At 46.5% G+C, this 27757-nt stretch overlaps 1 protein-coding gene across 3 annotated transcripts; it reads left to right on the forward strand.

Moving 5' to 3' along the window:
- Window positions 1-14095: 14095 nt before the first annotated feature.
- LOC121589297 lies at window positions 14096-26206 on the forward strand. Of its 3 annotated transcripts, none has more exons than XM_041908078.1 (3): window positions 14096-15786; window positions 18261-20456; window positions 26078-26206. In XM_041908078.1, the coding sequence occupies exons 1-2, from the start codon at window positions 14134-14136 to the stop codon at window positions 18270-18272; spliced, it is 1665 nt and encodes a 554-aa protein (XP_041764012.1). In that variant the 5' UTR covers window positions 14096-14133; the 3' UTR covers window positions 18273-20456; window positions 26078-26206. The 3 variants fall into 3 exon arrangements, with proteins under 3 accessions (XP_041764012.1, XP_041764011.1, XP_041764010.1); XM_041908077.1 differs by having other exon boundaries at window positions 19199-20456; XM_041908076.1 differs by having other exon boundaries at window positions 14096-20456.
- Window positions 26207-27757: the final 1551 nt, after the last annotated feature.

Genomic DNA, 27757 nt, shown 5'->3' on the forward strand with positions numbered 1-27757 from the left:
TCGGTATCATGACGCCGATTGACCGGCATTGCCTTGGAATGGGTTCAGATCGGTTGTTCATGTTTTGGTCAAGTGCATTCCGTGCATTTGTCGCGCCACAGTGGTAGACCCGGCAGCACCAAAGTCAAAACAAAAACCTTCCCCGAGAGTGGACTGCTATGCTAAGTTCTTCTTCTTATTATTATTATAATTATTATTATTATTGGTGTAATGGCCTACGCGATCATGCCGGCCTTTTCAGGACTTGAGTACCGCGTAGCCGGATAGTCACCCCTTGCTACGGCGGACGGTTCATACGCGGTTAGAACCCACGACGGGCATGCAGATGTGCGGAATGATGGCGGTGCCGCGGGACCGCTCCTATCCAGCGTGCAACTTGCATACTGCCACACTGTCTCCTGCTCGATGCATACGCTGCAGGCAGGGGGAAGGATGCACCTCCACGATAAAAAAAACACGGCCATGAACCAGCGGCAGACCTAACGATAGGCGGACTAGGCGGTCGCCGAAGATCTCTAGTCTGTAGTATGCCGTATGTCTACAAGTGGACAGATTATTAGTGACAAGGGCCCCCGGAAAGATGGTCTTTAGGGCTCCGTGGCTGGAGAAAACCATTTGCACCTCCCCTCCCCCCATGGCGACTACAATTTTAGGGCCTGTGACCGATGATCGTAGGGGTCCCATGGCCACCCCCCTTCCCGCCGGCAATTTAAGAATACTGTTCAATCTCCCAACAGCTGAGTGCCACTACCCCCTCCTCCCTGTCATCAGTTACCATTGACAGGGGCCTCAATTCGTGTTTCCGCCTTTCATGAACACCTTCCTTTCTTTGACCGATGGATCATAACATTTCGGAAAAAAACACATTTGGCGACAGTTTTGCACACACACGCACGCTCATACCCTTGCGCAGACGGCTCAGCATATCTGTGTAATCTACAACATACGAAAGCAAAAGCTTAGTGTAACAAAGTTATGCTTAATGCTTAACACGTTCAGATCGATGGCAGGCCCCACTGCCTGCCAGTGAACTTTCCAGCCTGCGTTCTAGGTGCTGGTGGAAAGGAAAGTTGATGAAAATCAGCGCCGGGATGAACGTGTTAATGGGAATTAGGATTCAGCGCGTTTCACAGCAAACCCTCCAGCGTTAGCTAGCGATTCCTTAGTCATTTTTACATTGCAGCAATTGAACTTATTGCGCTTTTTTTGTTTGATTTGTGAAAATTCAAATGCATCGCAGCAATGTGTGTAAACGGTTTTTTAAGCGCCACAGCAACTCATGAGCATTGTCCACACGCGAGAAAGAGATAGCGCTATGGAGGGAAAAAGCACGGACGACGGCTGACAGCGATTGGCCGTCTGACGCACCAACACATTCAAACCTTCGACAGCGCGCTCAGGCGAGGGGTACGAGGCGGAGCCAGGGACGGGTAGCTCGACGAGCTGCTTGACAAATTTGCCGTTGGAGGGACAAAGATGGCATTATAAAATTCTCCGAACGGCATGATTTCTTCCGTCGCTTTGCGCTGCGGGATCCTATGGTTTAGTTCCTTCTAATTCCTACGTGTTTTCCTATTTGAATTCATATTCGAAATATTAATGTTAATCCAAATCCAACAGGTGTTTTAGAACTACCAATTTTCAGATTATTTTTCATAAATCAAAAACGAAAGAAAATAAACCTGTTTTTTACTTATGATTTAAAAATTTAATCTCTAGATATCCATTCAACTTAAAACAATTAACTTTTTTCATCGCATTTTAATTTTTTTAAATTTAATTAATGTTCACTGCTCGGTCGCGTAGATGACAAAGCTGCAGTAAAAATGTCTCTTGGGAATATTTAAAGGAATATAACGCTCCTTCTCAAGCCGGTCTAATGGTACAGTCGTCAACTCGTACGACTTAACAACATGCCCGTCATGGGTTCAAGCCCCAAATAGACCGTGCCGCCATACGTAGGACTGACTATCCTGCTATGGGGGGAAAGCAATAAGTCACTGAAAGCCAACCCCACAAGTGTGTTGGCAGGCCTTGACCGGCATCGGTTGTTGAGCCAAAGAAGAAGAACAAGAACGCTCCTTCTATGTAACGTAGAGGGCTGATTTTTACTTTTACACGATGTTTATCTATAGACTATATCTATAGAACAGCGGATTCTTTATTATATTATATATAAAAACCCCTCTCCCGACAAGCTGTCCCGCGAGGGCTTTTGTTGTGAGGGATTCGTGGCCCATGAACCTTACACAGTTGTGCAATACGCACTTATTCTCCCTTTATATCCCCCTGTGGCGACCACGTTATAGCCTCACCACAGTCCGGAGCTGACGTCAACCGTCAATTCAAAATATCGGGCACTCTAATTCGAACGCCCTAATTCAAGCACCCTAATTCGAGCAACCTTATTCGAGCACCCTAATTCGAGCAATAGTTACCAACTTAGCCAGACTAAACTATTTCCCGTTAAAAAGATTATAAAAAGCCGTCGTTCCCACCACGCGTTCTCTTCTCTTTTCGTTCTCATCCGCTAGTGGACGTGCTCCCGTAACTGCGTAACGCTTGAAACACTTGTTTTGACCATAAATGATGAGCGTTGTAAAACGGTCCAACGTAAAGTTTAATGCTGGAATAGGTACTCGAAACTTGCTCTTTGCAAAAATGTGTCACAAGGCTTACATTATGTCGCGTCCAACTTGGATGAAGCAGCTGACTTGTTATGGAACACGTTGAAAAATGCAATGAACACCTTGGTGGAAGAAAAGACAATTGTTTCAAGAGAAACTAGTAGGTGGTATACTTTGGATCTTGCACGTATTAAACGGAAAAGAGACAAAGCGTACAAACAATTTATTAGAACTAACACAGATTATGATTGGACTGAGTATACTACACTCAGAAATTTATACAGTAGAAATCTTAAAAACTCACGCAAAAATTACTATAGCAGTGAGATAAATAAGCACAAGGGAGATAGCAGAGAATTGTGGAAAGTGCTAAAAAGCCCGGTCCCGGGGCCGGTCTGGTGGTACAGTCGTCAACTCGTACGACTTAACAACACGCCCGTCATGGGTTCAAGCCCCGAATAGACCGTGCCCCCGTACGTAGGACTGACTATCCTGCTATGGTAACAATAAGTCACTGAAAGCCAAGCTCACTTCACTAGTGGGTTCAAGCAGGCCTTGACCGACAGCGGTTGTTGTGCCAAACAAGAAGAAGAAGAAGCTAAAAAGCATGTTAAGGCCAGATGAAGCACATGTTTCTATTGTTAAATTTGACGGTTTGATCGAATCTGAAGACTCCATCATCTGTAACAGGTTTAACTCGTTTTTTGTCAACAGTGTTTTGGATATAAATCAAAACATTGATGATGTTAATGAGCCTTATTACTTGTCGCATAGAGAATCTCCACGAAACCATTTCAGATTCCAAAAAATAACTGTTAGTCAGCTAAAGATTATTTGTTTCAACCTGAGAAAAACCACAGGTATAGGGAACGTGAGTTCAACAACCATACAGGATTGCTTTCATGTGATAGGAGATGACCTTTTGATAGTGATAAATGAATCGCTAGAGAGTGGAATTTTCCCAAAAACATGGAAGGAATCATTGATAATACCTATTCCTAAGGTGAGCGGAGCTGCCAATGCGGAGGATTTTCGTCCTATCAACATGTTGCATGTGCTCGAAAAGGTGCTGGAGACAGTAGTTAAGGAGCAATTGGTTCAGTTTCTGAATGGAAGCGAGCTGTTGATCCGAGAGCAATCAGGATATCGGCAAGGGCACTCTTGTGAGACTGCTCTGAATCTTGTACTGGCGAGGTGGAGGGTGGTGATGGATCGGAGAGAATCGATAGTTGCTGTTTTCTTGGATCTAAAACGGGCATTTGAAACAATATCTAGGCCATTATTGCTTTCTACCTTAAGGCGTTTTGGTATTGTGGGGAGGGAGCTCAGTTGGTTCGAAAGTTATTTAAAAGACAGAACTCAGAGAACTTTATTTGGTAACTCTGTATCAGAGCCTATAGAAAACACCCTTGGTGTTCCACAAGGTAGTGTTCTTGGACCAATTTTGTTTATCATGTATATCAATGACATGAAACAGGTTTTGAAGGCTTGTGAGATCAATCTTTTTGCTGACGATACTGTTCTGTTTTTCTCGCACAAAGATATCAAGCAAGCAGAGTCTCTGATTAATATCGATTTAAACGCTTTGGATGGATGGCTGAAGCACAAAAAGCTGGCATTAAATATTAACAAGACTTGTTACATGGTGATGTCTGCGGGTGTATTGGACGAACCTCCATCTATTGTGATAAATTCGGAACGAATCGAAAGAGTTAGACAGGCTAAATACTTAGGGGTAATCCTAGATGACAGGTTAAAGTTCCTCGCTCACATTGACTGGGTCATCGCTAAAGTGGCTAAGAAGTGTGGAGTAATAAGTAGATTGGCGAAGGATCTCGACTTCTTTGGGAAAGTTCACCTCTACAAATCATTGGTATCGCCGCACTTTGACTTTTGCTCGTCCATTCTATTTCTTGGCAATAAGGTGCAAATTAAAAGGCTTCAAAGGTTGCAAAATCGCATCATGAGGTTAGTACTAGGGTGCGGTCGACGTACGCCGGCCACTGTTATGCTAGATATTCTTCAATGGATGTCGGTAGAGCAGAGGATTGTATACCAGACCATGATCTTTATTTTTAAAATGTTAAAAGGCCTGTTGCCTGGGTATCTGGGGGAGAGCATAATTCGGGGATACGACGTTCACCAGCACTGCACACGTAGGGCTAATGAGCCGAGGGTGCCCAACTTGCAGTCACAAAGTGCCAGAAACTCTTTGTTCTTCAAAGGAATTCAACGGTACAACAGATTACCCGGAGAAATTAAGAATGCGAGGAACTTATTTGATTTCAAACGTAAGTGCGTCATTTATGTTAAACAAACTGTGTAACGTGAAATATGTGTAGATGTCCTATGTCACTATGTAATGTGTAACAGTTGTCATCACGATCTTGATGATGATGATAAGATTTTTTCTTTATATATGAAAATTTAAATAAAAAAAATATATATATAAGAAAGAGACAACATAGGTTTGAGACACGCGCGCGTTGAAGTGGACATTCGGGATCTATTTGGGGGAATTTACGGTTTGCACGCGGTCTGGGAGGTCACAACAGGATTCACTCATTGATGATTGTAAGTGGCCAATTCCAGATACATTAGGTTCACCTGCTTCGGAAGGTAGTGCCCTAGAGCCAACCATTGGCACTAGTGGAACTGGCCATATGCATGTTGCAGTTGTGTTCCGATAAGTAGTGCGCCGGATCCACTAGTTGGTTCTTGGCGAGCTACGTAAGGGATACATTAAATTCTCCTGCTTCGGAAGGTAGTGCCCTGGAGCCAGCCGTTGGTGCCAGAGACCCTGGAGTCAGCGGTTGGCACTAGTGGAACTGGCCATATGCATGTCGCAGTTGTGTCCTGATAAGTGGTGCGCCAGATCCATTTATTAGTTCTTGGCGGACTACGTAAAGGATGCTAGGGAATACTATTGTATTCGATGGAGTATGACCCGTTTTTTCTTGATGGAACTATGTTGGTCATCTTGGGTGTGTGTATGACTCGGACGGTTCCTCTGAGAGTTTTCCGAAGCCACCACTTGCTCGTTTTTTATTTCATAACAACTATTAGAGTAGAATTATCTTATAGATACTTTCGTCCTTCTCAAACCTGTGTTGGGGTAAGAGGTGGGACTTATCATCATCATCATCATCATCATCTAAAAATTGTATTTTGTGACATCTTGGGAATCCAAATAAAAAAGTGGTCTACCCACGAGGTAGCCAAAACTGGTGACCCCGACGTGATTCCCGAGATTCCCGATCGACAGATTCATCATCGGCCCGCTTTCGCCTTTCCCCGCTACGCGTTTCCCGTTCGCCCCGATCCGTCAACGCCGCGAGTAAAACGGTACGTGTAGTGTGTGTATCAAGCGTCGCCGAGTGTCATGCCTTTTTTTTCTCGCAAGAACAAAAACCGTGTTCGATCGAGTTTCCGCGTGTGCATAATATGTCGCGAGTGCCCTTCACGCCCGCGTGTACATAAGTGTCGCGAGTGCCCTACACGCCCGCGTGTGCATAATCGTCGCGAGTGCCCTACACGCCCGTGTGTGCGTAATCGTCGCGTGTGTTCCTCACGTCCGCGTATGCGTAAGTGTCGCGAGTGTCCCGTCCCGAGAGCATTGTTCTCCATACGCACCGACGTGTTTCCCTTGCATCGTGAACCCGCATCGCTACAGAGGATCGAGCCGCGGGTTACATCGCCGTCCCCAAAGAGAAGGAAGAGCAACGATTCCAGCGTTCCAGCCCGGACAAAAGAAAGCGCTCCTTGTAAAGCCGTTGACTGCCGCCATTTTGCACGTTCGTCGCCATTGACAGCCGCCATTTTTGTCTCGCTGAAGTAAGCCCAACTCCCGACTACCACGTCACTTCTTTTGTTCTCGATTCTCGTGAAACCACGTGCTCGCAAGCGAATAAAAGATGATGCAACATAGTTCAGAACGTCAACCCGCTCCCCAAGCGGCAACGCACGATGCACCCCCGGTGAACATGGAGAGAACTGGCACGCCCCAAGCAACAAATGCCATGACAGGAGCAGAAACGGCAAGTGATCCTCGAGTGGAAGCAGCACAAGCCGTTCGACTGAGTGTACCCGAAATGGACCTGCACAATTTGCCTGCATACTTTTATGCACTGGAGCATTGGTTCGCCGCGACCAAAATCACCACCAAAATGAACCATAAGCGCTACCACGTATTGATGGCCCAAATTCCTCTTCGAGTGTATAATGAGATCCAACCGATAATCGAGAATGTACCTGCGACGGAACGGTACGATTACATCAAGCGGAACATCCTTCAGCATTTCGGGGAATCCCAGCGTAGCCGCCTCCATCGTCTCCTATACGGCATGGACTTAGGGGACCGCAAGCCATCCCAGCTGCTAAATGAAATGCACAGAGCCTCCAGCGACACGTTGGCCAGTACGCTCCTCACCGACCTTTGGATCAACAAGCTTCCGCCACATGTGCAATCGGCCGTCGTTGCTGCACACGGAAGTGTAACTGAGAAAGCTGCCGTCGCCGATACTATGGTGGAGTGCCTGTCCGCATCCAACAACACCAGTGTGCACCATGCCATAGTCGGGGTGCGCACCACATCCAACGATTTCGAGCAACGCATTTCGCGCCAGGTGGACGAACTCACACAGCAACTTAACGACTTCATCACAGATTGTCGTAACCGTGACCAACGCCAAAGTCGACCGCGCTCACGTCCACCAGTGGCATCTCGTGTCGGTACAGAACCATCTGAAGGTGAGTGCTACTACCATCGACGATACGGGACAGCCGCCCGGACCTGCCGCCAGCCCTGTTCGTTTCCAGCCCCTGTCAGCCAGCGCGTCGGCCAGCCGTCGTCTTCAGCCTGAGGATACGCTGGAGATATCGGATCGCAGGTGACTACCATCTCACCTGTGAGCAGTCGGTTGATGGTGATCGACCGACGAACCAACCAGCGTTATTTGATCGATACTGGTGCCGATGTCTCCGTGTTACCGAAGCCAGCCAACTACACCTCCCCGACGCCATCCATCATGCGACTGTTTGCAGCCAACGGTACTCCGATCATGGTATTTGGTGAGTCCCTCCGCATACTTGATTTTAGTTTACGCCGCCCCTTTGTGTGGAATTTTATTATCGCGGACGTAAGCTCTGCTATCATTGGAGCGGACTTTCTTCGCCATTACCATCTTCTAGTAGACCTTCGACAGCGCTGTTTGGTGGATGCCCAAACCAACCTACGTGTGCCAGGGCTTCCGGATACCACTCGACAAACCGCCGTCAAGGTGTGCGACGCAAATTCACCGATGGCCGACCTGCTGAACGAGTTTTCTACACTCATCACAAACTCACCGGGTGTGCGGATGCAATCCGAGGTGGTACATCGTATCGAAACAACGGGTCCTCCAACTTTCGCCCGTTCGCGTCGTCTTCCACCCGACAAGTACCAAGCAGCCAAAGAAGAATTCGACTCCCTCGTGCAGCTAGGAATTTGCAGACCGTCCAGTAGCAGTTGGGCCAGCCCGCTGCATATGGTTAAAAAGGCTGATGGTTCCTGGCGTCCGTGCGGTGATTATCGGTCCCTCAACGCGCGTACCACCCCTGACCGGTATCCATTGCCTTACCTACAAGACTTCACTATGCAACTGGGAGGAAAAACCGTTTTCTCAAAGGTGGATCTACAGAAAGCCTACCACCAAATCTCCATCCATCCAGAGGACATCCCGAAGACAGCGATCATCACTCCTTTCGGCCTATTTGAGTACGTGACGATGCCCTTCGGATTACGCAATGCGGCGCAGACGTTCCAACGGCTAATCCACGATGTGCTACGCGGCTTGAACTTTGTGTTTCCCTATATCGACGACATTATAGTGGCCTCGAAGACACCAGAAGAACATCGCGAACACCTGCGACTGCTATTTGCTCGCCTCAAGCAGCACGGTTTGACCGTCAACCTTGCGAAGTGCGAGTTTGTCCAGCCTGAGATCTCCTTCCTGGGACACCGTGTTACGTCTGAAGGCATCCACTGGAAGAGAAAGTCGACACCATACGTCAGTTCCCGAAGCCAAACACTGTCATGGAGCTTAAGTGATTTTTGGCGATGATCAACTTCTACAGGCGCTTCATCCCCCACGCGCTGCGAGCACAAGGACCGCTCCTGGAGATGATTCCCGGCAACAAACGGCGAGATAAGTCATCGCTGACCTGGACCCCAGCTACCGACACGGCCTTTGAGGACTGCAAACGTCAACTTGCACAGGCTACCATGCTGGTACACCCTGTACCATCCGCCGAACTATCACTGTGGTGTGATGCTTCCGATTTCGCTGCCGGCGCCGCCTTACATCAGGTCATCGACGGGCAGATGCAGCCGCTCGGTTTCTTCTCCCGAAAGTTCGACAACGCACAGCGCCGATATTCCACGTACGATCGCGAACTAGCAGCTGTTTACTTGGCCGTCCGGTATTTTCGTCATCAGTTGGAAGGACGCTCTTTCCATATTTACACAGATCATAAACCTCTGGTTTATGCTTTCCGCCAGTCGCTGGATAAGGCCTCTCCTAGACAAGCACGGCACCTCGACTTTATTGGCCAGTTCACCACCGACATCCGACATGTTGAAGGCCAGGAAAACGTCACTACCGACTTGCTGTCCCGAATCGAACCCATCCAGTCATCAACATCCATCGACTACGAGAAATTGGCCGAAGACCAGACCCGAGATCCCGAGCTCGCCGACATCCTCAGCGGGAAGACAAGGACGGACCTGGTCCTTCAACGAGTTCCAATACCTGGCAGCAACATAGCTTTGTACTGCGATTGCCCCGCCGGCATCATTCGTCCGTATGTCACGAAACCGTTTCGTCAACAACTACTACGCGCGGTTCATCAGATGAGTCATCCCGGAGCGAAAACTACCACGAAGCTGATGACGGAGAGATTCGTCTGGCTGAACATCCGCCGAGATACGCGAGATTTCGTCCGCCACTGCTTAGCGTGTCAGGCTACAAAGGTGTAACGCCATATCCGCAGCCCTCTAGGACGCTACCCGGTACCGGATGCTAGGTTCGCACACATCAACCTGGACCTGGTTGGACCGTTCCCGATCAGCAATGGACATCGTTACTGCCTCACCATCATCGATCGCTTCACACGCTGGCCAGAAGCTATTCCCATCCCTGACATAACATCAACGACTGTAGCCGCAGCCCTACTCAGTGGATGGATAGCTCGCTTTGGCGTATCATCGTTCATCACCACGGATCAAGGCAGGCAGTTCGAGTCGACGCTTTTCGCGGAGCTGAACCAGTTACTGGGCATCAAACATCTACGCACAACGGCTTATCATCCGCAGGCCAACGGCTTGATAGAACGATGGCACCGTACGCTGAAGGCAGCTATTTGTACCAAAAACACCGCTCATTGGACCGACCACCTTTTCATTATACTCCTTGGATTGCGCACAGCCTACAAAGACGACATCAAAGCTTCGCCAGCAGAGCTGGTTTATGGAAGCACGCTAAAGATCCCAGCGGAGTTTTTTAATAGCAGCCCGATGACCAGCCTGCCAGACACCACCGAGTTCACCAAGTCGCTTAAGTATGCAACACCCTTCGTGCATTCGGATCTTCGGACATGCAGCCACGTCTTCGTCCGGAATGACACCGTCCGCCCAACCCTTACCCCGCCGTACCAAGGGCCTTACAAGGTGCTTAGGTGTAGTGACAAGTCTTTCGAAGTCCTGATCAACGAGAGGGCAACTAACATCTCTATTGACCGCCTGAAACCGTGCTACTCACTTCAGCAACCCGAGCCAGTGACACAGCTTACGCCACCATCTGCAGCAGAGTATACGCCACCACCACCAGCGCTACCACCACCAGCTTCACCACCATCAGCGCCACCACCACCAGCTCCACCACCACCGACAGAGCCGTCACCTCCGAACGAATTCTCGACCGGAGTTACGCGTTCACAGCGACGTGTCATCATCCCCGTTCGTTACCGGTAACTCCAGTCTAGCAGGGGAGCACTGTGGCGACCACGTTATAGCCTGACCACAGTCCGGAGCTGACGTCAACCGTCAATTCAAAATATCGGGCACTCTAATTCGAACACCCTAATTCAAGCACCCTAATTCGAGCAACCTTATTTGAGCACCCTAATTCGAGCAATAGTTACCAACTTAGCCAGACTAAACTATTTCCCGTTAAAAAGATTATAAAAAGCCGTCGTTCCCACCACGCGTTCTCTTCTCTTTTCGTTCTCATCCGCTAGTGGACGTGCTCCCGTAACTGCGTAACACTTGATCTAAAAATTGTATTTTGTGACATCTTGGGAATCCAAATAAAAAAGTGGTCTACCCACGAGGTAGCCAAACCCCTTTATCTTTTTGAGCTCACTAGCTGACATTACGGCAGACAGTCTGTCTACAATAGGTGCGAGGACCCTGTCGTTACCGTCCTCGTCTTGTCTGTTTTCGGTGCTGTCATCCGTTGTGGATTGCCGCTCCGGATCTCCATAGAGACGCTTTAGGTCCTGTCCTGATTGTTGTCGTTGCCTCTCTCTATACCTCGCCGAACTCAGCCGATTCGCCTCACGGCGAGCTGCCGTCCTTGGTGACGCTGGTGGAGTTAGAGGAAGCCCGGTGCTCCGTTCTTCCCTATGTTGCGCTCTAGCTGCCCTCCGTGCAGCGTTGCGGCGTTCGTTTTATGCTGCTGCTGCTGCTGCCGTACGACGCGCCTCCGTGTTCACGATCTCTTCGTGGTGGTCCACTATCACCTGTTCTGCTCGGTTAGCCCTTTCCTCGTCCCAGCCCCGCTGGAGCTCGGCCGTTATACGACGAGCGGCTTCGCATACGCGGCTCCAGCTGTCTGCGTCCTGCAGCAAGTATTCCTGCAGTGTGTCAGGTGTTACTGGGTCTTGCCCCTTACTCGCCGAGCAGCTCTTGACGGACTGAAGCAAATCGAGGACATTCGAAGAGGATGTGTCCGGCATCCTCTGGGACGCCAACGCACCACTGGCAGGACGACGTATAGCCCTTGATACAAAAATACTCCCGGAAAAAACCCATCTCCCGAGAGCACTTGGGCCAGATGGAACGACACGTCTCCATGCTTCCGTGGTTGCTAGGCGTCAATGTAGGGTAACACACGATGGACCCATCGCGTGTATCGACTGGCTCCCACGCATGCGGCGTCGTTGTCCCATTCTTGTTACCAGTTGCTGATGGTCTGCTGACGGTCCCTCCTTTGAAACTCGTTTCGTGTTTCCGTTCGTTCAGGTGCGTGAATGTGGTTGTACACGCGGGCATCTTCTGTTACCAGGTGGCATATCGGTGTCAGTAGCCGTCTCGTACCTTACAGAACGCCGCCCCCCCCTGATTGATATCTTCCGTTAGACACGTTGCAGCAGCTGACGACACTCCCTGGTCTCGAGCGCCTCCGACTATATAGGAGCGCATATTTTAGTGTCGATTCTAGCACATGCGCTAACAGCCTCGACTTGGCCGTCCTTGGACCGCTGTGGTTCCGCATCAGTCACGAGACAGCGACCGCCTCACGAGTCGCTTTCTCGCTCATCTTTCAAACCCACGGCAGCCAGGAGAGGTGATCGTCCGGCATCACACCGAGGTTCTTAGGCCCGTGGCAGCGCTCATCCGATGCGATTTTATCGGATAAGATTAATATGGGATTTGACAGATAACGTCGGACGTGCGATTTCGTCGTACGACGCAATCAAAACATTTTGATTCAGTCGGATCGTTGCATCCGATTTTATCTGTCAATGTAATCATGCAGTTTCCAGTTGCAGTTGCAAGTAGAAACAATATGAAATTATTTTTTTATAATGGCTAAACCATTCAAATATATAGATTATGTTCCACAACGTTTTGACGTTTGACGTTTAACGTAAAAGTCGCATTCGCGTTTCGCTCCGTATATTTTCTTGAAAATCGCGCTGTTTATCACACTATTTTCCGGTTTCTGTATAATCACAGTATTTTAGAACACCGTTCCATTACCGTTCAATAGTGCGTTTATCTCTGCTGACAATAAAATTCGCGTAAATTTCGTTTTTCGGATCGCATCTGAGTTCGCGCGTCCTAACCGCCATCGCTCTAATTGCTGCAACGAAAACCTGCACCGCTCCCGTAGAATGGCCCGTATTTGCAACGCCTGCACTATGGAAATTGTGGAGGCATCTATCAGCTGCTGCCTGTGCGACTCTCCATTTCACCAGCGCTGCACTTCGGTTCCTGCTGATCTGTCCCCCCCCCCGCTAAAATTCGTCGCATAAATCGGTCAAAACGTTTGTTCTCGGAAGTCGCTACTGACAACCGTACGTTGTTTACATTTGGCGCCAGACCCATTAACACCCAAAACAATAACAACCAGCACCAACATAATAAGCCGATCGATGATATGTATCGCAAAAATCGAGCTCCACCCATGATAACAAGCACAAACAAAAATACAACTACATTTCCGATCAAAATAGTCCCCTCTCAGTCTACGGTGCAAAAGTGCGCATTGTATATTTCCCGGCTCGATCCAGATACATCCTGTTGTGGGCAGCCGTGCCGACCCCTGGATTTGCCGTGGTAGTTGTGCTACCACTGGTCAATGTCCAGGGGACGACAGTGTGTCACGCACACTGTCGTAGGCACACTAAGCGCGGGCCACTTAGTGTGTGTGGTGCGCTCGGACAAGCAGCCCCCAGGACAATCGCATGGCAATCGGATTGAAGGCGCAACATTTTCCATACAATCCGCAGTGTTGCGTTTTCTTCGCGCCAACTTTGCCTGTATTTTCAATGAGCCAAGCGATTTTACCCCCTCCTACACGCGTTGTATCCTACAGCACGCTTGTCGCGGCAACGTTCACCACGTACACACACATCTCCACACTCAGCGTACGACATCTTCCCTGTTGCTGTTCTGGACTCAGACAAAATTTGTGTTTCTACACTTATTGTTCAAAAAAGTAGAAGCTCTTAGGATCTGAATTTACAAACAAATATCAAAATGTTATTGTTGTTTACCAACAGCGGTTCTAGTTTGACAGATGCGTTGTGGTGAAGTGAGAGAGAGGGACAGGTAGCACAGGCGAAACAAACACGGGCGAAATAGAGAGAGTAGGAATGGTTCATCCCGAAGGAGCTTCGCGTGCAACGGATGAACCTGCGCAAATTAAGTGGAATGACCGCAATCGGTTTTGCGTGAAGTTTTAAAACGGGCACGAAGACGAAAATCGACCTCTTTCTACCATCGCGCCAAGAGAAGAAAGTTCAGTGAATTTTTAATACAGTTTAATGAAATTAAGTGAATTAAGAAAACTGATGTTTCAACTTTAAATTCGCGAAAGAAAGAGCTTTGTTGCTGGACGCAACAATTTAAAAATTCACTACTTACGTTTCACGAGTCCTGGTAAGACGCGAACCCGCAGCGCCTTAGCGAAACCGCAATATCAGTGACGTGAAGCAAGAAGGAAACCTCACGGCTTGGAAAATGGAGGATAAGCAGTGTGGTGTGTGCAATGGTGCAAGTACGGAAAATGCAGTGGAGTGCGATCGATGCGAAGGAATGTTTCATCTTGCGTGCGTGAACGAAGATGAAACCGTGTACAGTAGGGATTGGACATGCCATCTGTGCACTCCTGAAACACCGCCCCCCGCTTCATCTACCCTTCATCGTGCGACGCCCGTAGTAGCGACCCAACCAGCCCCGGTAGCAGTGGATACGAACATAGTGAATCTGGAACCATCCACCAGAGCAAGATCGACGGAAGTGATCACGCCCGTATCGAATCCTCCGAATGATCCATCAAAAGCAAGACCCACTCAAACTGCTGATTGTCCATTGGACAATCTTAGCAGAACCTTCCAACGTTTCTTGGAAGAAGCACGCGAGCCACGCAGGCAAGAGCCTGACGTGATACAACGGCTCGAATCCGTGCTAAACACCTTTGTTCAACGGATGAATCAAGAACAAAATCCGCAAGGATCACGCCGGGACAATCTAGGATCTACGGCGTTTTGTTCGAGTGATACAACCTTGAACATTAATCAGAGTCAGATACTAGCTAGACATTCCGTCAACGCCCAGCTACCGACGTTCGCCGGTAACCCAGAGGAGTGGTCCGTGTTCGAAAACGCGTTTTATGAGACGACGGAACTATGTGGTTTCTCTGACGGAGAAAATATTATAAGGCTGCAACAAGCATTAAAAGGAGAAGCGTTTAAAACAGTCCAGGGGAGACTCAGGAAAGCAGCTAACCTCAAAGAAGTCATGCAAGAGCTCAAATCATCGTTCGGACGTCCAGAAGTAGTTGTGAAAACGTTGTTGAGCCAGATTCGACGACAGGTACCCCCGAGAGCAGAAAAGTTGGAGACGCTTGTGCAGTTCGCCGTATCCGTGGACGAAATGTGTGCTGCTGTGAGAAACAACGGGGTCGAGGAGCGTTATGATGGACCCGTGTTGGATGAGCTCGTTGGTCGTCTCCCTCCGATGATTAAGCTGATGTGGGGCATACACAGTCTTACGTTGTCAAAGGTCAACCTGGCTGCATTCGGAAAGTGGATGCAAACCATTAAGCATGCAGCCCAAGCGGTAACGAGCCCTGCAAATCTTATCGAACCACGATGCAGTAAGTATTTGCACATGCATACTACTAATCCCTCCTCGCAGAACTCCACAGAAGCCGTTTGTGCATGCGATAACGGCTGCGCTCGCTTATACGAATGTGACGGATACTGGCAGAAAAGCGTAGCAGATCGCTGGGACATCATTAAGCGGAACTACTTGTGTAAATGTTGTTTGAAAAAACATCGTGCGCCCTGTAAAGAGACGAGAGTATGCGGCAAAGACGGATGTACTGTAAAACACCACCCGTCACTACACAATTCGGCAGGTAAGGGAAGACACGAAGCAAATTTCTCTCACTCTACAGCCACCGACGAGAACATACTATTGCGATACGTGCCAGTTGAGCTGCAGGCTGTAGGAAAGACGATCAGAACAGTTGCTTTTCTCGACGAAGGAGCGTCAGTATCGCTAATCGAACATTCGCTAGTTGACGAGCTGGAACTTGAAGGGACAAACCGACCTCTTTGTTTGAAATGGACTGGAGGACAACATCGCACTGAACGAGATTCAAAACAGGTGAGCGTAAATATAGTAGGAATATCCAGTGGTGCTCAGACCTTTGAAGCCTCTAATGTACGAACGGTGAAAAGTCTTGGGTTGCCCTCGCAACGCGTTAAAATGGATCGTTTACGAACAAAATATCAGCATTTAGCATCCATTCCATTAGCACCATATGCTTCTGTACCTCCACGCATTCTCATAGGAATGAATAACTATCATCTCACTGTTCCATTAAAGACGATAGAAGGAAAAACAAATGAACCCGTCGCAACAAAGACGAGGCTAGGATGGGTAGTTTCGGGTTGCGATTCGTCGTCAACTTCTAACAACAGCAACATTTTGGCATTTCATCGAGCACATATTTGTGATTGTGCAGAAATAGAAACCAAAATTGATCAAGCTCTAAAAGGTAGTTTTGCGCTCGAAGAACCCACATGTAAAGGCGGCATAAACACTCTTTCAAATGATGAGGAACGGGCGAGTGTATTGCTGCGTAAACACACCTCACTACAAGGTGAGAGGTATGTCACTGGATTGTTGTGGCGCTATGATGACGTAAAACTGCCAAACAATCGAGCAATGGCTCTCAAACGCTTGGAATGTTTAGAACGCCGCATGGCAAAAGATGAGCACCTTCGAGAAATGATGGACCGAGTGCTGAAAGACCATGTTGAAAAGGGATATATTAGAAAATTATCAAATGAAGAGCATAAGTTTAAGCATCCTAGAAAGTGGTATCTACCAATCTTTCCTGTATTTAACCCCAATAAACCAAATAAGGTTAGAGTAGTATGGGATGCAGCTGCAACAGTGAATGGAATTTCGCTTAATTCCATGTTATTGACTGGGCCAGACCTTCTTTCACCACTGCCGACTGTCCTAAGTCGGTTTAGAGAATATCGTGTTGCTATTGCCGCTGACATTCAAGAAATGTACCATCAGGTTATGATTAAAGAAGAGGATCTGATTAGCCAAAGATTCCTATGGCGAACGGACCGGTCGCAAGTTGAGCCCGATGAATATGTGATGCTGAGGATGACCTTTGGGTCAGCCTGTTCACCAACTTCCGCCCAATTTGTAAAGAATGTAAACGCGGACCGTTTCGCGGCCCGCTATCCTCTAGCCGTCGAATGTATTAAGCGTCATCACTACGTCGACGATATGCTTGCCAGTATAGAGAGTGTGACCGAGGCCACGAAGCTAGCACAAGATGTGAAATTTATTCACTCACAAGGAGGATTCAAGCTTCACAATTGGATGTCGAATTATGGCCAAGTATTAGATGGCGTTGGTAGTAGCAACAGCCGGGAGAAGGATATGAACCTCGATCCAACAGCTTGTACCCAGAAGGTCTTGGGAATGTGGTGGAACGCAAACGAAGATACGTTCCAATTCAAAGTGCCGTTAAAGGATGTAGATGTTCTACAAGGGATCGTGATACCAACCAAACGGCAAGTACTGAGCACGCTTATGACAATCTACGATCCGTTAGGCTTGATAGCAGGCTTTTTACTGTTCCTCAAAGTCTTATTGCAAGAAGTTTGGCGTTCTGGAATTGGGTGGGACGATCAAATACCCAGTTCTCTGCAAGAAAAATGGAAGGAGTGGTTAACTTGCATACCCCATCTGCAATCTATCAAGATTCCGCGATGTTACCGCACGTCCATCAGCTTAGAGAACTGCACGACACAGCTTCATATTTTTGTAGACGCCGGGAGAGACGGTTTCGCAGCCGTGGCGTACTTCCGATTCGAATCCGAAGATCAACGGGAAGTTGTGTTGATCGGCGCAAAAACTCGAGTAGCTCCGTTAAAATATACATCGATTCCCCGATTAGAGCTGCAAGCTGCAGTATTGGGAGTTAGACTGATGACAGGTATTCATCAATCACACCGGATAAAGATCCATAGACGCTTCTTGTGGACCGATTCAAAAGACGTTTTGTGTTGGCTCAACTCGGATCATCGAAATTATAGCGTCTACGTAGCTCATCGAGTAGGCGAAATATTAGAAAACTCGTCAGTAAAGGAATGGCAGTGGGTGCCGACTAAAAACAACGTAGCCGACGAAGGTACAAAATGGTCCAACCTTAACCGACACTGCACGACCGGAATGTGGTTTAAAGGACCAGCGTTCCTACAGCAACCGGAAAACGAGTGGCAAGTGCAAAGCTTCAGACCTTCAACTACTGAGGAAGAGTTACGCCAGACGGTTTCATATCATCGTGAATTATCCCCAGTAATTATCTTTGACAGATTTTCTGATTGGAAACGCCTGCATCGAGCCATCGCCTACATGTGGAGGTACATCAATAATTCTCGTCTGCCAAAAATGTCTCGATATTTTGGACCCCTTTCGCATCTCGAGCTACAACAAGCTGAGCAATCGATCATCAAGGAAGCGCAACGATTAGAGTTTCCAGAAGAATATCAGCTACTTCTGCATGACAAATCAGGTACAAAGGGATCTAAAATGATTAACAAGAAAAGTTCTCTTTATAGACGTAGTGCATACATGGACGACGACGGTATCTTACGAGTACGAGGAAGAATCGATGCTTGTCGTTACGCAAGCCATGACATGAAGAGGCCAATTATTCTTCCCAAAAAATCCTGGCTCACCGATCTGATTGTAACGGAGTACCACTGGAAATATAAACATCAAAATCATCAAACCGTAATGAATGAAGTGCAGCAAAAGTTCGATATTCCTGGCCTACGAAGCGCGTGCCACAGAGTGCGAAACAATTGCTTTAGATGTAGCCTTCGTAAAGCTTACCCTAAACCTCCAGTGATGAATGAGTTGCCGTTAGCTCGAGTGTCGCCGTACGCCAGACCGTTCTCCTACACAGGGATAGATTACTTCGGACCTTTTTTGGTCGCTGTTGGACGGAGACAGGAAAAGCGCTGGGGTGTGCTGTTCACGTGTCTAACAATACGGGCCATACACATAGAGGTGGCTCACAGCTTGAACACCAGCGCTTGCATCATCGCTATTCGCAATTTTATCGCACGTAGAGGGACTCCGATTGAAATCAGAACTGATCGTGGGACTAATTTCGTTGGCGCTGATCGTGAGTTGAAAGATGCGGCGAAGCAGATAAACACCGAGGAGCTGATAGATGAAATGTACCTCCCCGATACGACGTGGATAGTCAACCCCCCCGGAGCACCACATTTCGGTGGTGCATGGGAGAGATTAATCCAATCAGTTAAACGCACCCTCTCCGGCATGCAATTTACCAAAACACCGACAGATACCGTTTTCGCCAATTGGTTAATTGAAGTAGAAAACATTATCAACTCTCGCCCACTAACACATGTATCGGTTGATAGTGAGGAAGAAGCCGTGTTAACGCCAAACCATTTTCTCTTGGGTTCATCTTCTGGAATAAAACCATTAACATCTCTTGATGATTCTTCCGCAGCCCTCAGGAACAACTGGAAGATGTCACAACTGTACGCAGATCAATTTTGGAAAAAATGGTTAGCTTCTTATCTGCCTACGCTCACCCGTCGCAGCAAATGGTTTGAGACCCAGCCGCCATTGCAATTAGGAGACCTCGTGCTGATTGTCGATGACGCCCTACCAAGAGGATGCTGGCCTAAGGGAAGAATCGTACAGCTCGTACCTTCGAAGGACGGAACAACTCGGCGTGTGCACGTACAGCTTGCGAACAAAAAGATTATAGAGAGACCGGTAGTAAAAATCGCTGTAATAAACGTAGAACCGCACGAAAGAGTTTAACGCAGTCAAACACCGGGGCCAGTGTTGTCCAACAGCGGTTCTAGTTTGACAGATGCGTTGTGGTGAAGTGAGAGAGAGGGACAGGTAGCACAGGCGAAACAAACACGGGCGAAATAGAGAGAGTAGGAATGGTTCATCCCGAAGGAGCTTCGCGTGCAACGGATGAACCTGCGCAAATTAAGTGGAATGACCGCAATCGGTTTTGCGTGAAGTTTTAAAACGGGCACGAAGACGAAAATCGACCTCTTTCTACCATCGCGCCAAGAGAAGAAAGTTCAGTGAATTTTTAATACAGTTTAATGAAATTAAGTGAATTAAGAAAACTGATGTTTCAACTTTAAATTCGCGAAAGAAAGAGCTTTGTTGCTGGACGCAACAGTTATGTTCTGCTAATGATATTGCACTGAATTTAATTGCACTAAATTAAGTTTTTACATATCTTTCGTAAAAGTTCGTCAGAGTATGAAAATGTCGATACAATTTGTCATGAATAACTTAAATTTTAAGATTTTCGCGCATAAAATTATGACGCGCGCTGTGTGTGCAGCGGCGTAATTCACTACTCGTATAGCCGTCTCGCTTCTTCTTGTGTGTCCTTTACCGTTGCTCACCGCTTCAAGAACATTGCTGCTCACACACACGTCAGTCTGTGGCAAACAATTGGAGGGGGAGGATGTGTCGGTTTGCTCCAGAAATCGTGTGTGATTTTGGTGTTCCGGATTTGGTTCCATCGCTGTTTGTTTTGGTGGTATTGTAAAGGTAAGAATCATCAACCGATGTAAAAGTGTGAGAGTAAGATGATGCTGATGGTGACTGATGCTTTTCTTTGTTTCTTTTCCTGCTTTCATCCACTGATGGCGTCGAGCATCGCCGAGGATGTGATCGAATGCGGAAAATTCTAAACGAGGAGCTTCATTCCGGATTTTGTTTGCAATAAGGTGATGATGATGATGATGATGATGATAAGTCCCACCTCTTACCCCAACACAGGTTTGAGAAGGACGAAAGTATCTATAAGATAATTCTACTCTAATAGTTGTTATGAAATAAAAAACGAGCAAGTGGTGGCTTCGGAAAACTCTCAGAGGAACCGTCCGAGTCATACACACACCCAAGATGACCAACTAGTTTCATCAAGAAAAAACGGGTCATACTCCATCGAATACAATAGTATTCCCTAGCATCCTTTACGTAGTCCGCCAAGAACTAATAAATGGATCTGGCGCACCACTTATCAGGACACAACTGCGACATGCATATGGCCAGTTCCACTAGTGCCAACCGCTGACTCCAGGGTCTCTGGCACCAACGGCTGGCTCCAGGGCACTACCTTCCGAAGCAGGAGAATTTAATGTATCCCTTACGTAGCTCGCCAAGAACATACTAGTGGATCCGGCGCACTACTTATCGGAACACAACTGCAACATGCATATGGCCAGTTCCACTAGTGCCAATGGTTGGCTCTAGGGCACTACCTTCCGAAGCAGTTGAACCTAATGTATCTGGAATTGGCCACTTACAATCATCAATGAGTGAATCCTGTTGTGACCTCCCAGACCGCGTGCAAACCGTAAATTCCCCCAAATAGATCCCGAATGTCCACTTCAACGCGCGCGTGTCTCAAACCTATGTTGTCTCTTTCTTATATATATATTTTTTATTTAAATTTTCATATATAAAGAAAAAATCTTATCATCATCATCATGATCGTGATGACAACTGTAGTTACACATTACATAGTGACATAGGACATCTACACATATTTCACGTTACACAGTTTGTTTAACATAAATGACGCACTTACGTTTGAAATCAAATAAGTTTCTCGCATTCTTAATTTCTCCGGGTAATCTGTTGTACCGTTGAATTCCTTTGAAGAACAAAGAGTTTCTGGCACTTTGTGACTGCAAGTTGGGCACCCTCGGCTCATTAGCCCTGCGTGTGCAGTGCTGGTGGACGTCGTATCCCCGAATTATGCTCTCCCCCAGATACCCAGGCAACAGGCCTTTTAACATTTTAAAAATAAAGATCATGGTCTGGTATACAATCCTCTGCTCTACCGACATCCATTGAAGAATATCTAGCATAACAGTGGCCGGCGTACGTCGACCGCACCCTAGTACTAACCTCATGATGCGATTTTGCAACCTTTGAAGCCTTTTAATTTGCACCTAATTGCCAAGAAATAGAATGGACGAGCAAAAGTCAAAGTGCGGCGATACCAATGATTTGTAGAGGTGAACTTTCCCAAAGAAGTCGAGATCCTTCGCCAATCTACTTATTACTCCACACTTCTTAGCCACTTTAGCGATGACCCAGTCAATGTGAGCGAGGAACTTTAACCTGTCATCTAGGATTACCCCTAAGTATTTAGCCTGTCTAACTCTTTCGATTCGTTTCGAATTTATCACAATAGATGGAGGTTCGTCCAATACACCCGCAGACATCACCATGTAACAAGTCTTGTTAATGTTTAATGCCAGCTTTTTGTGCTTCAGCCATCCATCCAAAGCGTTTAAATCGATATTAATCAGAGACTCTGCTTGCTTGATATCTTTGTGCGAGAAAAACAGAACAGTATCGTCAGCAAGCCTTCAAAACCTATTTCATGTCATTGATATACATGATAAACAAAATTGGTCCAAGAACACTACCTTGTGGAACACCAAGGGTGTTTTTTATAGGCTCTGATACAGAGTTACCAAATAAAGTTCTCTGAGTTCTGTCTTTTAAATAACTTTCGAACCAACTGAGCTCCCTCCCCACAATACCAAAACGCCTTAAGGTAGAAAGCAATAATGGCCTAGATATTGTTTCAAATGCCCGTTTTAGATCCAAGAAAACAGCAACTATCGATTCTCTCCGATCCATCACCACCCTCCACCTCGCCAGTACAAGATTCAGAGCAGTCTCACAAGAGTGCCCTTGCCGATATCCTGATTGCTCTCGGATCAACAGCTCGCTTCCATTCAGAAACTGAACCAATTGCTCCTTAACTACTGTCTCCAGCACCTTTTCGAGCACATGCAACATGTTGATAGGACGAAAATCCTCCGCATTGGCAGCTCCGCTCACCTTAGGAATAGGTATTATCAATGATTCCTTCCATGTTTTTGGGAAAATTCCACTCTCTAGCGATTCATTTATCACTATCAAAAGGTCATCTCCTATCACATGAAAGCAATCCTGTATGGTTGTTGAACTCACGTTCCCTATACCTGTGGTTTTTCTCAGGTTGAAACAAATAATCTTTAGCTGACTAACAGTTATTTTTTGGAATCTGAAATGGTTTCGTGGAGATTCTCTATGCGACAAGTAATAAGGCTCATTAACATCATCAATGTTTTGATTTATATCCAAAACACTGTTGACAAAAAACGAGTTAAACCTGTTACAGATGATGGAGTCTTCAGATTCGATCAAACCGTCAAATTTAACAATAGAAACATGTGCTTCATCTGGCCTTAACATGCTTTTTAGCTTCTTCTTCTTCTTGTTTGGCACAACAACCGCTGTCGGTCAAGGCCTGCTTGAACCCACTAGTGAAGTGAGCTTGGCTTTCAGTGACTTATTGTTACCATAGCAGGATAGTCAGTCCTACGTACGGGGGCACGGTCTATTCGGGGCTTGAACCCATGACGGGCGTGTTGTTAAGTCGTACGAGTTGACGACTGTACCACCAGACCGGCCCCGGGACCGGGCTTTTTAGCACTTTCCACAATTCTCTGCTATCTCCCTTGTGCTTATTTATCTCACTGCTATAGTAATTTTTGCGTGAGTTTTTAAGATTTCTACTGTATAAATTTCTGAGTGTAGTATACTCAGTCCAATCATAATCTGTGTTAGTTCTAATAAATTGTTTGTACGCTTTGTCTCTTTTCCGTTTAATACGTGCAAGATCCAAAGTATACCACCTACTAGTTTCTCTTGAAACAATTGTCTTTTCTTCCACCAAGGTGTTCATTGCATTTTTCAACGTGTTCCATAACAAGTCAGCTGCTTCATCCAAGTTGGACGCGACATAATGTAAGCCTTGTGACACATTGTTGCAAAGAGCAAGTTTCGAGTACCTATTCCAGCATTTAACTTTACGTTGAACCGTTTTACAACGCTCATCATTTATGGTCAAAACAAGTGTTTCATGATCCGATATTTTCAATAGCGGATCAGTAGTGACTTTGATTGAGTCAATACTACTGTAAACCTGATCAATCAATGTTCTGCTCTGCCTAGCAATTCGTGTGAATTCGTTGACTTTTTGGATCATATTTACTGAATCCATTAAGCTTTTCAGCTTCGCAGATTTTTCAACATTCACCCAGTCAATATTGAAATCACCGACGACAATGTTCATTTTACTAAAATCCAGAAACCTTTATAACCACTCTTCCAAAATGTCTACGAACCTTGAATCACTTGCACTAGGTGAGTGATACAATATGCTATAATTTCCTGCCGTCATACCCCGAGAAATCGCTAAACCGAGAAACCAATTGCCCTCTAATGACTCGTTTAAGATCACTTTAAGGACAATATCACTTCTGGCATAAGCTGCAACACCTCCTGTGTGACGTGAATGTGATAAACACGACACTACCCTATAACCTTTTATATAATATTGCTCAAATGCTTCCTCCTCGGTCACGTGAGTTTCCGAGATCAAGACCAACAAAGGTTGAACTTTTTCTACTGTCTCACGAAACATAGCATAGTTAGATGAAAGACCGGCAACATTGAAATATAAAATCTCTCTGAACCGCCCTAATTCCACCCCTCCCTGCTGTTGAGAAAGTTGCATTCGTCTCTCTACCTGTTTTTTAAACAGAGGGCATTCATAGCTATTGGCCGCATGTTGTACCTGTAGTTTCTGGTTCCTAGATGTGTTAGCCAAAACACAATTCACACACTTTAGGATGGACGAGGTGCAATCCGACGTTCGGTGCTCACCACTGCACTTTGAGCAAGCTTCCTTATTTTGGCATTCAGTGCTCTTATGGTTAAACTGACCACATTTAAAACAACGCATAACATGTATGCTCCTAGAAATTTTACAACGATCAAAACCAATATTGGTTTTATCGATTTTTTCCAAACATTTATCAGTCTCATTATCGATTTCCAATACCGCGTTGTGTTTCTGGTACTTGTAGATCTTACTCTCAAACATTCCAATTACTTTCACCTGTTTCCAGGGAATCAACTCATTTTGAGATTTCAAAAGATCTACTAAGTCGGACTCAGAATATTTCGTCCCCTAAAATGCCTTCTACTTCATTTCTAACATTATCTAAATTCGCCTGAGCAGAACATTGAACATAAACTTGACCGTCCCTGCCATTACGGAATTCCGATATTTGCTGTCGCCTCGGATCCAATTTCGCGCGTAGATCAGCTCTTGTCGTATCGCAAGACTGAACCACCTTAGGAACAATAACCAGTGTTTTATTCTTATTTTTGTTTTTATTTTTTCCCATGGACTCCTTCATATCGTCATTTTTCCTAATTTTGGGAGTAACTTTATTGTTTCCCTCGTCAAATCTATTAATAATAGTTTGAACATTACTGTCCCCACTATTTGTCCTCTTCATTTTTTTAGTGACCGTCGCCCATGATTCTAAATTTATTTCTTTCACTGTTTCGCTGGTTTTCATAGTGTCAGAAGTTGCACGCAAGGCCACCTTAGACATTTTTGAGGCTTCTATAGCACTTAACGTATCACGCAATGTTGTCTCCAACTTACGCTCCACTTGCGCGCAAAGCTCAGTTTTGAGAGTCTCGATTCCTCTCTCTAAAGCGTTAGATATCCACACGCTCACATTGACCTCTAAATCCCTCAATGTTTGTGCAAGCAAATCATTCGATTTAGCTGCATCAATCTCCATATCAACCAAGCCCGCTTTTTGATCCAAACAGATGTCACAAATATATACAACATTGCGGTTCTCACTTAAAAGTTTTACCGCAGGCTTATTGAGTGTGGGTGTAATACACCGACGGTGAAAACTAAACCCACAACTCCCGGCACAAACGATCGGGTCATCGCCGTTTACGATCACGGCGGAGCATTTCAAACACTCCATGCCGAAAAACAAATCACGGGCGAAACTATTATCAACTATTTATACTTACATTGATATCTACGCAGGCGTCTTCAAGCAAAAATAAACACACACTCTTCGGTGTCACACACACAACACAAACTACGGTACTAATTTGGTCGGACACAAACACAAACAAATATCTACACCGGGAAGGATCGATCGTTGTCTCAACGTACAACGCTGTTGACCGCACAATCCATCCGTAATTTTGCACAATAAACAACGTACAGAATATTAACAGTGACACCGAAAGAGTTTACAAACATTTAACAGCACTTGTGAAATTTTTTTGAGCGCTCAGCTCTTTATATCACACGTTTTACAGGAAAACACAAGGAGCTAAACAGTAACACAACTACACTTGTCACCAGTCACCAGTCAAGGTAAGTTATGATAACACACAAAACATACGAAAAAAGAGTGAGTAATATTATTCTTAACTTTCATTTCTTGAACAGCGCTGAAATCATCCTCCACCTTACAACGAACGGTCAACGGATGAGGAAGGAGAGGAGGGACGGCAAAGGTACACGCACAAACGTGCACACATCAGCCTTCTCTGTGAACGAGAACACGGGAGGGGGAGGCCGGCAACGTATGGAACCTCTTCATTTACGCTCTCTCGTGCGTTCGTGCGTGCGTGCGCGCGCGCGTCTGTGTGTGTGTGTGTATGTGTGTGCATGCCTGCGTGCGTGGCTGTGTGTGTTTTTGCCGCTTCGCATAACGAGATCCTACGGGATCACCTTGCGAAAAACACTAGGAGAGGAGGGGGGGGGGTAGGTATATGTGTCTGTGTGTGTATGTGTGCGCGCGTGGTTGTGTGTGTGTTTTTTGCTGTTTCGCGATCTCCTACGGAATCACCTTGCGAAAACACGAGGGGGGGAGGAGTGGGGTGTGTGTTTGTGTGCTTGCCTGCGTGCGTGCGTGACTTTGTGTGTGTGTTTTTGCGTTCGCGTTCTCCTACGGGATCACATTGCGAAAAACACGATGGGGAGGAGGAGGTGTGTGTGTTTTCTTTTCTTTGTCGTTTCGCACTCTCCCGCGGGTGCATAAAAAGAAAGTGGAAAATAAAAAAAAAAATAACAACGGATTCGTAAGTGTGTTTGAACTCATTGCTATCCGAAAAAAGCGAGGGGGGGGCTCTTGAAATGTAATACACATGTATGCAACATGTATCGTGTCGCCGCGACGGTGTATCTCGCTCAATCCGTTAAGCCTGAAAAGTGCTTCTATCGGATCGTCTAATCGGGCGCCATTTAATCAATCCGTTAGCGAAAAGTCGCATGGATTTTGGTACCGGGAAGGTGTTGCGAGCAGCCGGTCGAGCAGGGCTCCCGGCAGGGCACAGTACGGCTGGCGCGCGGCCGTGTATTTTAATGTGTGTTGTGCTTGTGAGTTTATATTTATTATGCGTACTGTTATTTTGTATGTAATAAAGTACCTGATGCAAGCCAAAGACACAACACATCCAGTGACCAAATAGTGCAAATGGTCAAACATGCTTTGTCCATTGAGGATGTCACTGCATATTGCCTTATACGACAAGGCACAAACACAGCAACACTCTCATTTCTATCCTTTAAGGTGTTAGTGCCTCTTACTCAACGTGAAAGGGCTCTTTCTCCCGATACTTGGCCGCTTGGTCTATCGGTGCGTGAATTTGTCGACTACCGAGCTCAACAACCAGGTGCAAATTTTCGTCTACCGCCAATGAGACTTTCAACACCTACAACCCTATCTACAGCGCAGGATATTCGATCACCACAGCTGTTGGATCACACAATACTTTCAGCACACACTCCACGTACTTCACCCACACCGCAAAACCACTAATTATCAACATCGATAAACAATTCACACACATCACGCACACTCGCACGCTCGCTAATCAGCTGTACACCGCATATGAGCCAAATAACGCCGAAACAACTTTTGTTGATAATTTACGCACTCACCTGATGATTGTTCCTCCAATACAAACAACTTTACCACCACTGAAGCAGTCTGTAGTAACGGCATCTCGTGCAGGCTACTTAACGATCGTGAACCCAACACTACGCAACATCAGCAGCACTATTGCTACAGTACAGATCCTACACTCACACAAACGCACGACGGTCATGTCATTCCTGCAGGGG

This window comes from Anopheles merus, chromosome 2R, assembly GCF_017562075.2.
Source record: "Anopheles merus strain MAF chromosome 2R, AmerM5.1, whole genome shotgun sequence".
Lineage (NCBI taxonomy): Eukaryota > Metazoa > Arthropoda > Insecta > Diptera > Culicidae > Anopheles > Anopheles merus.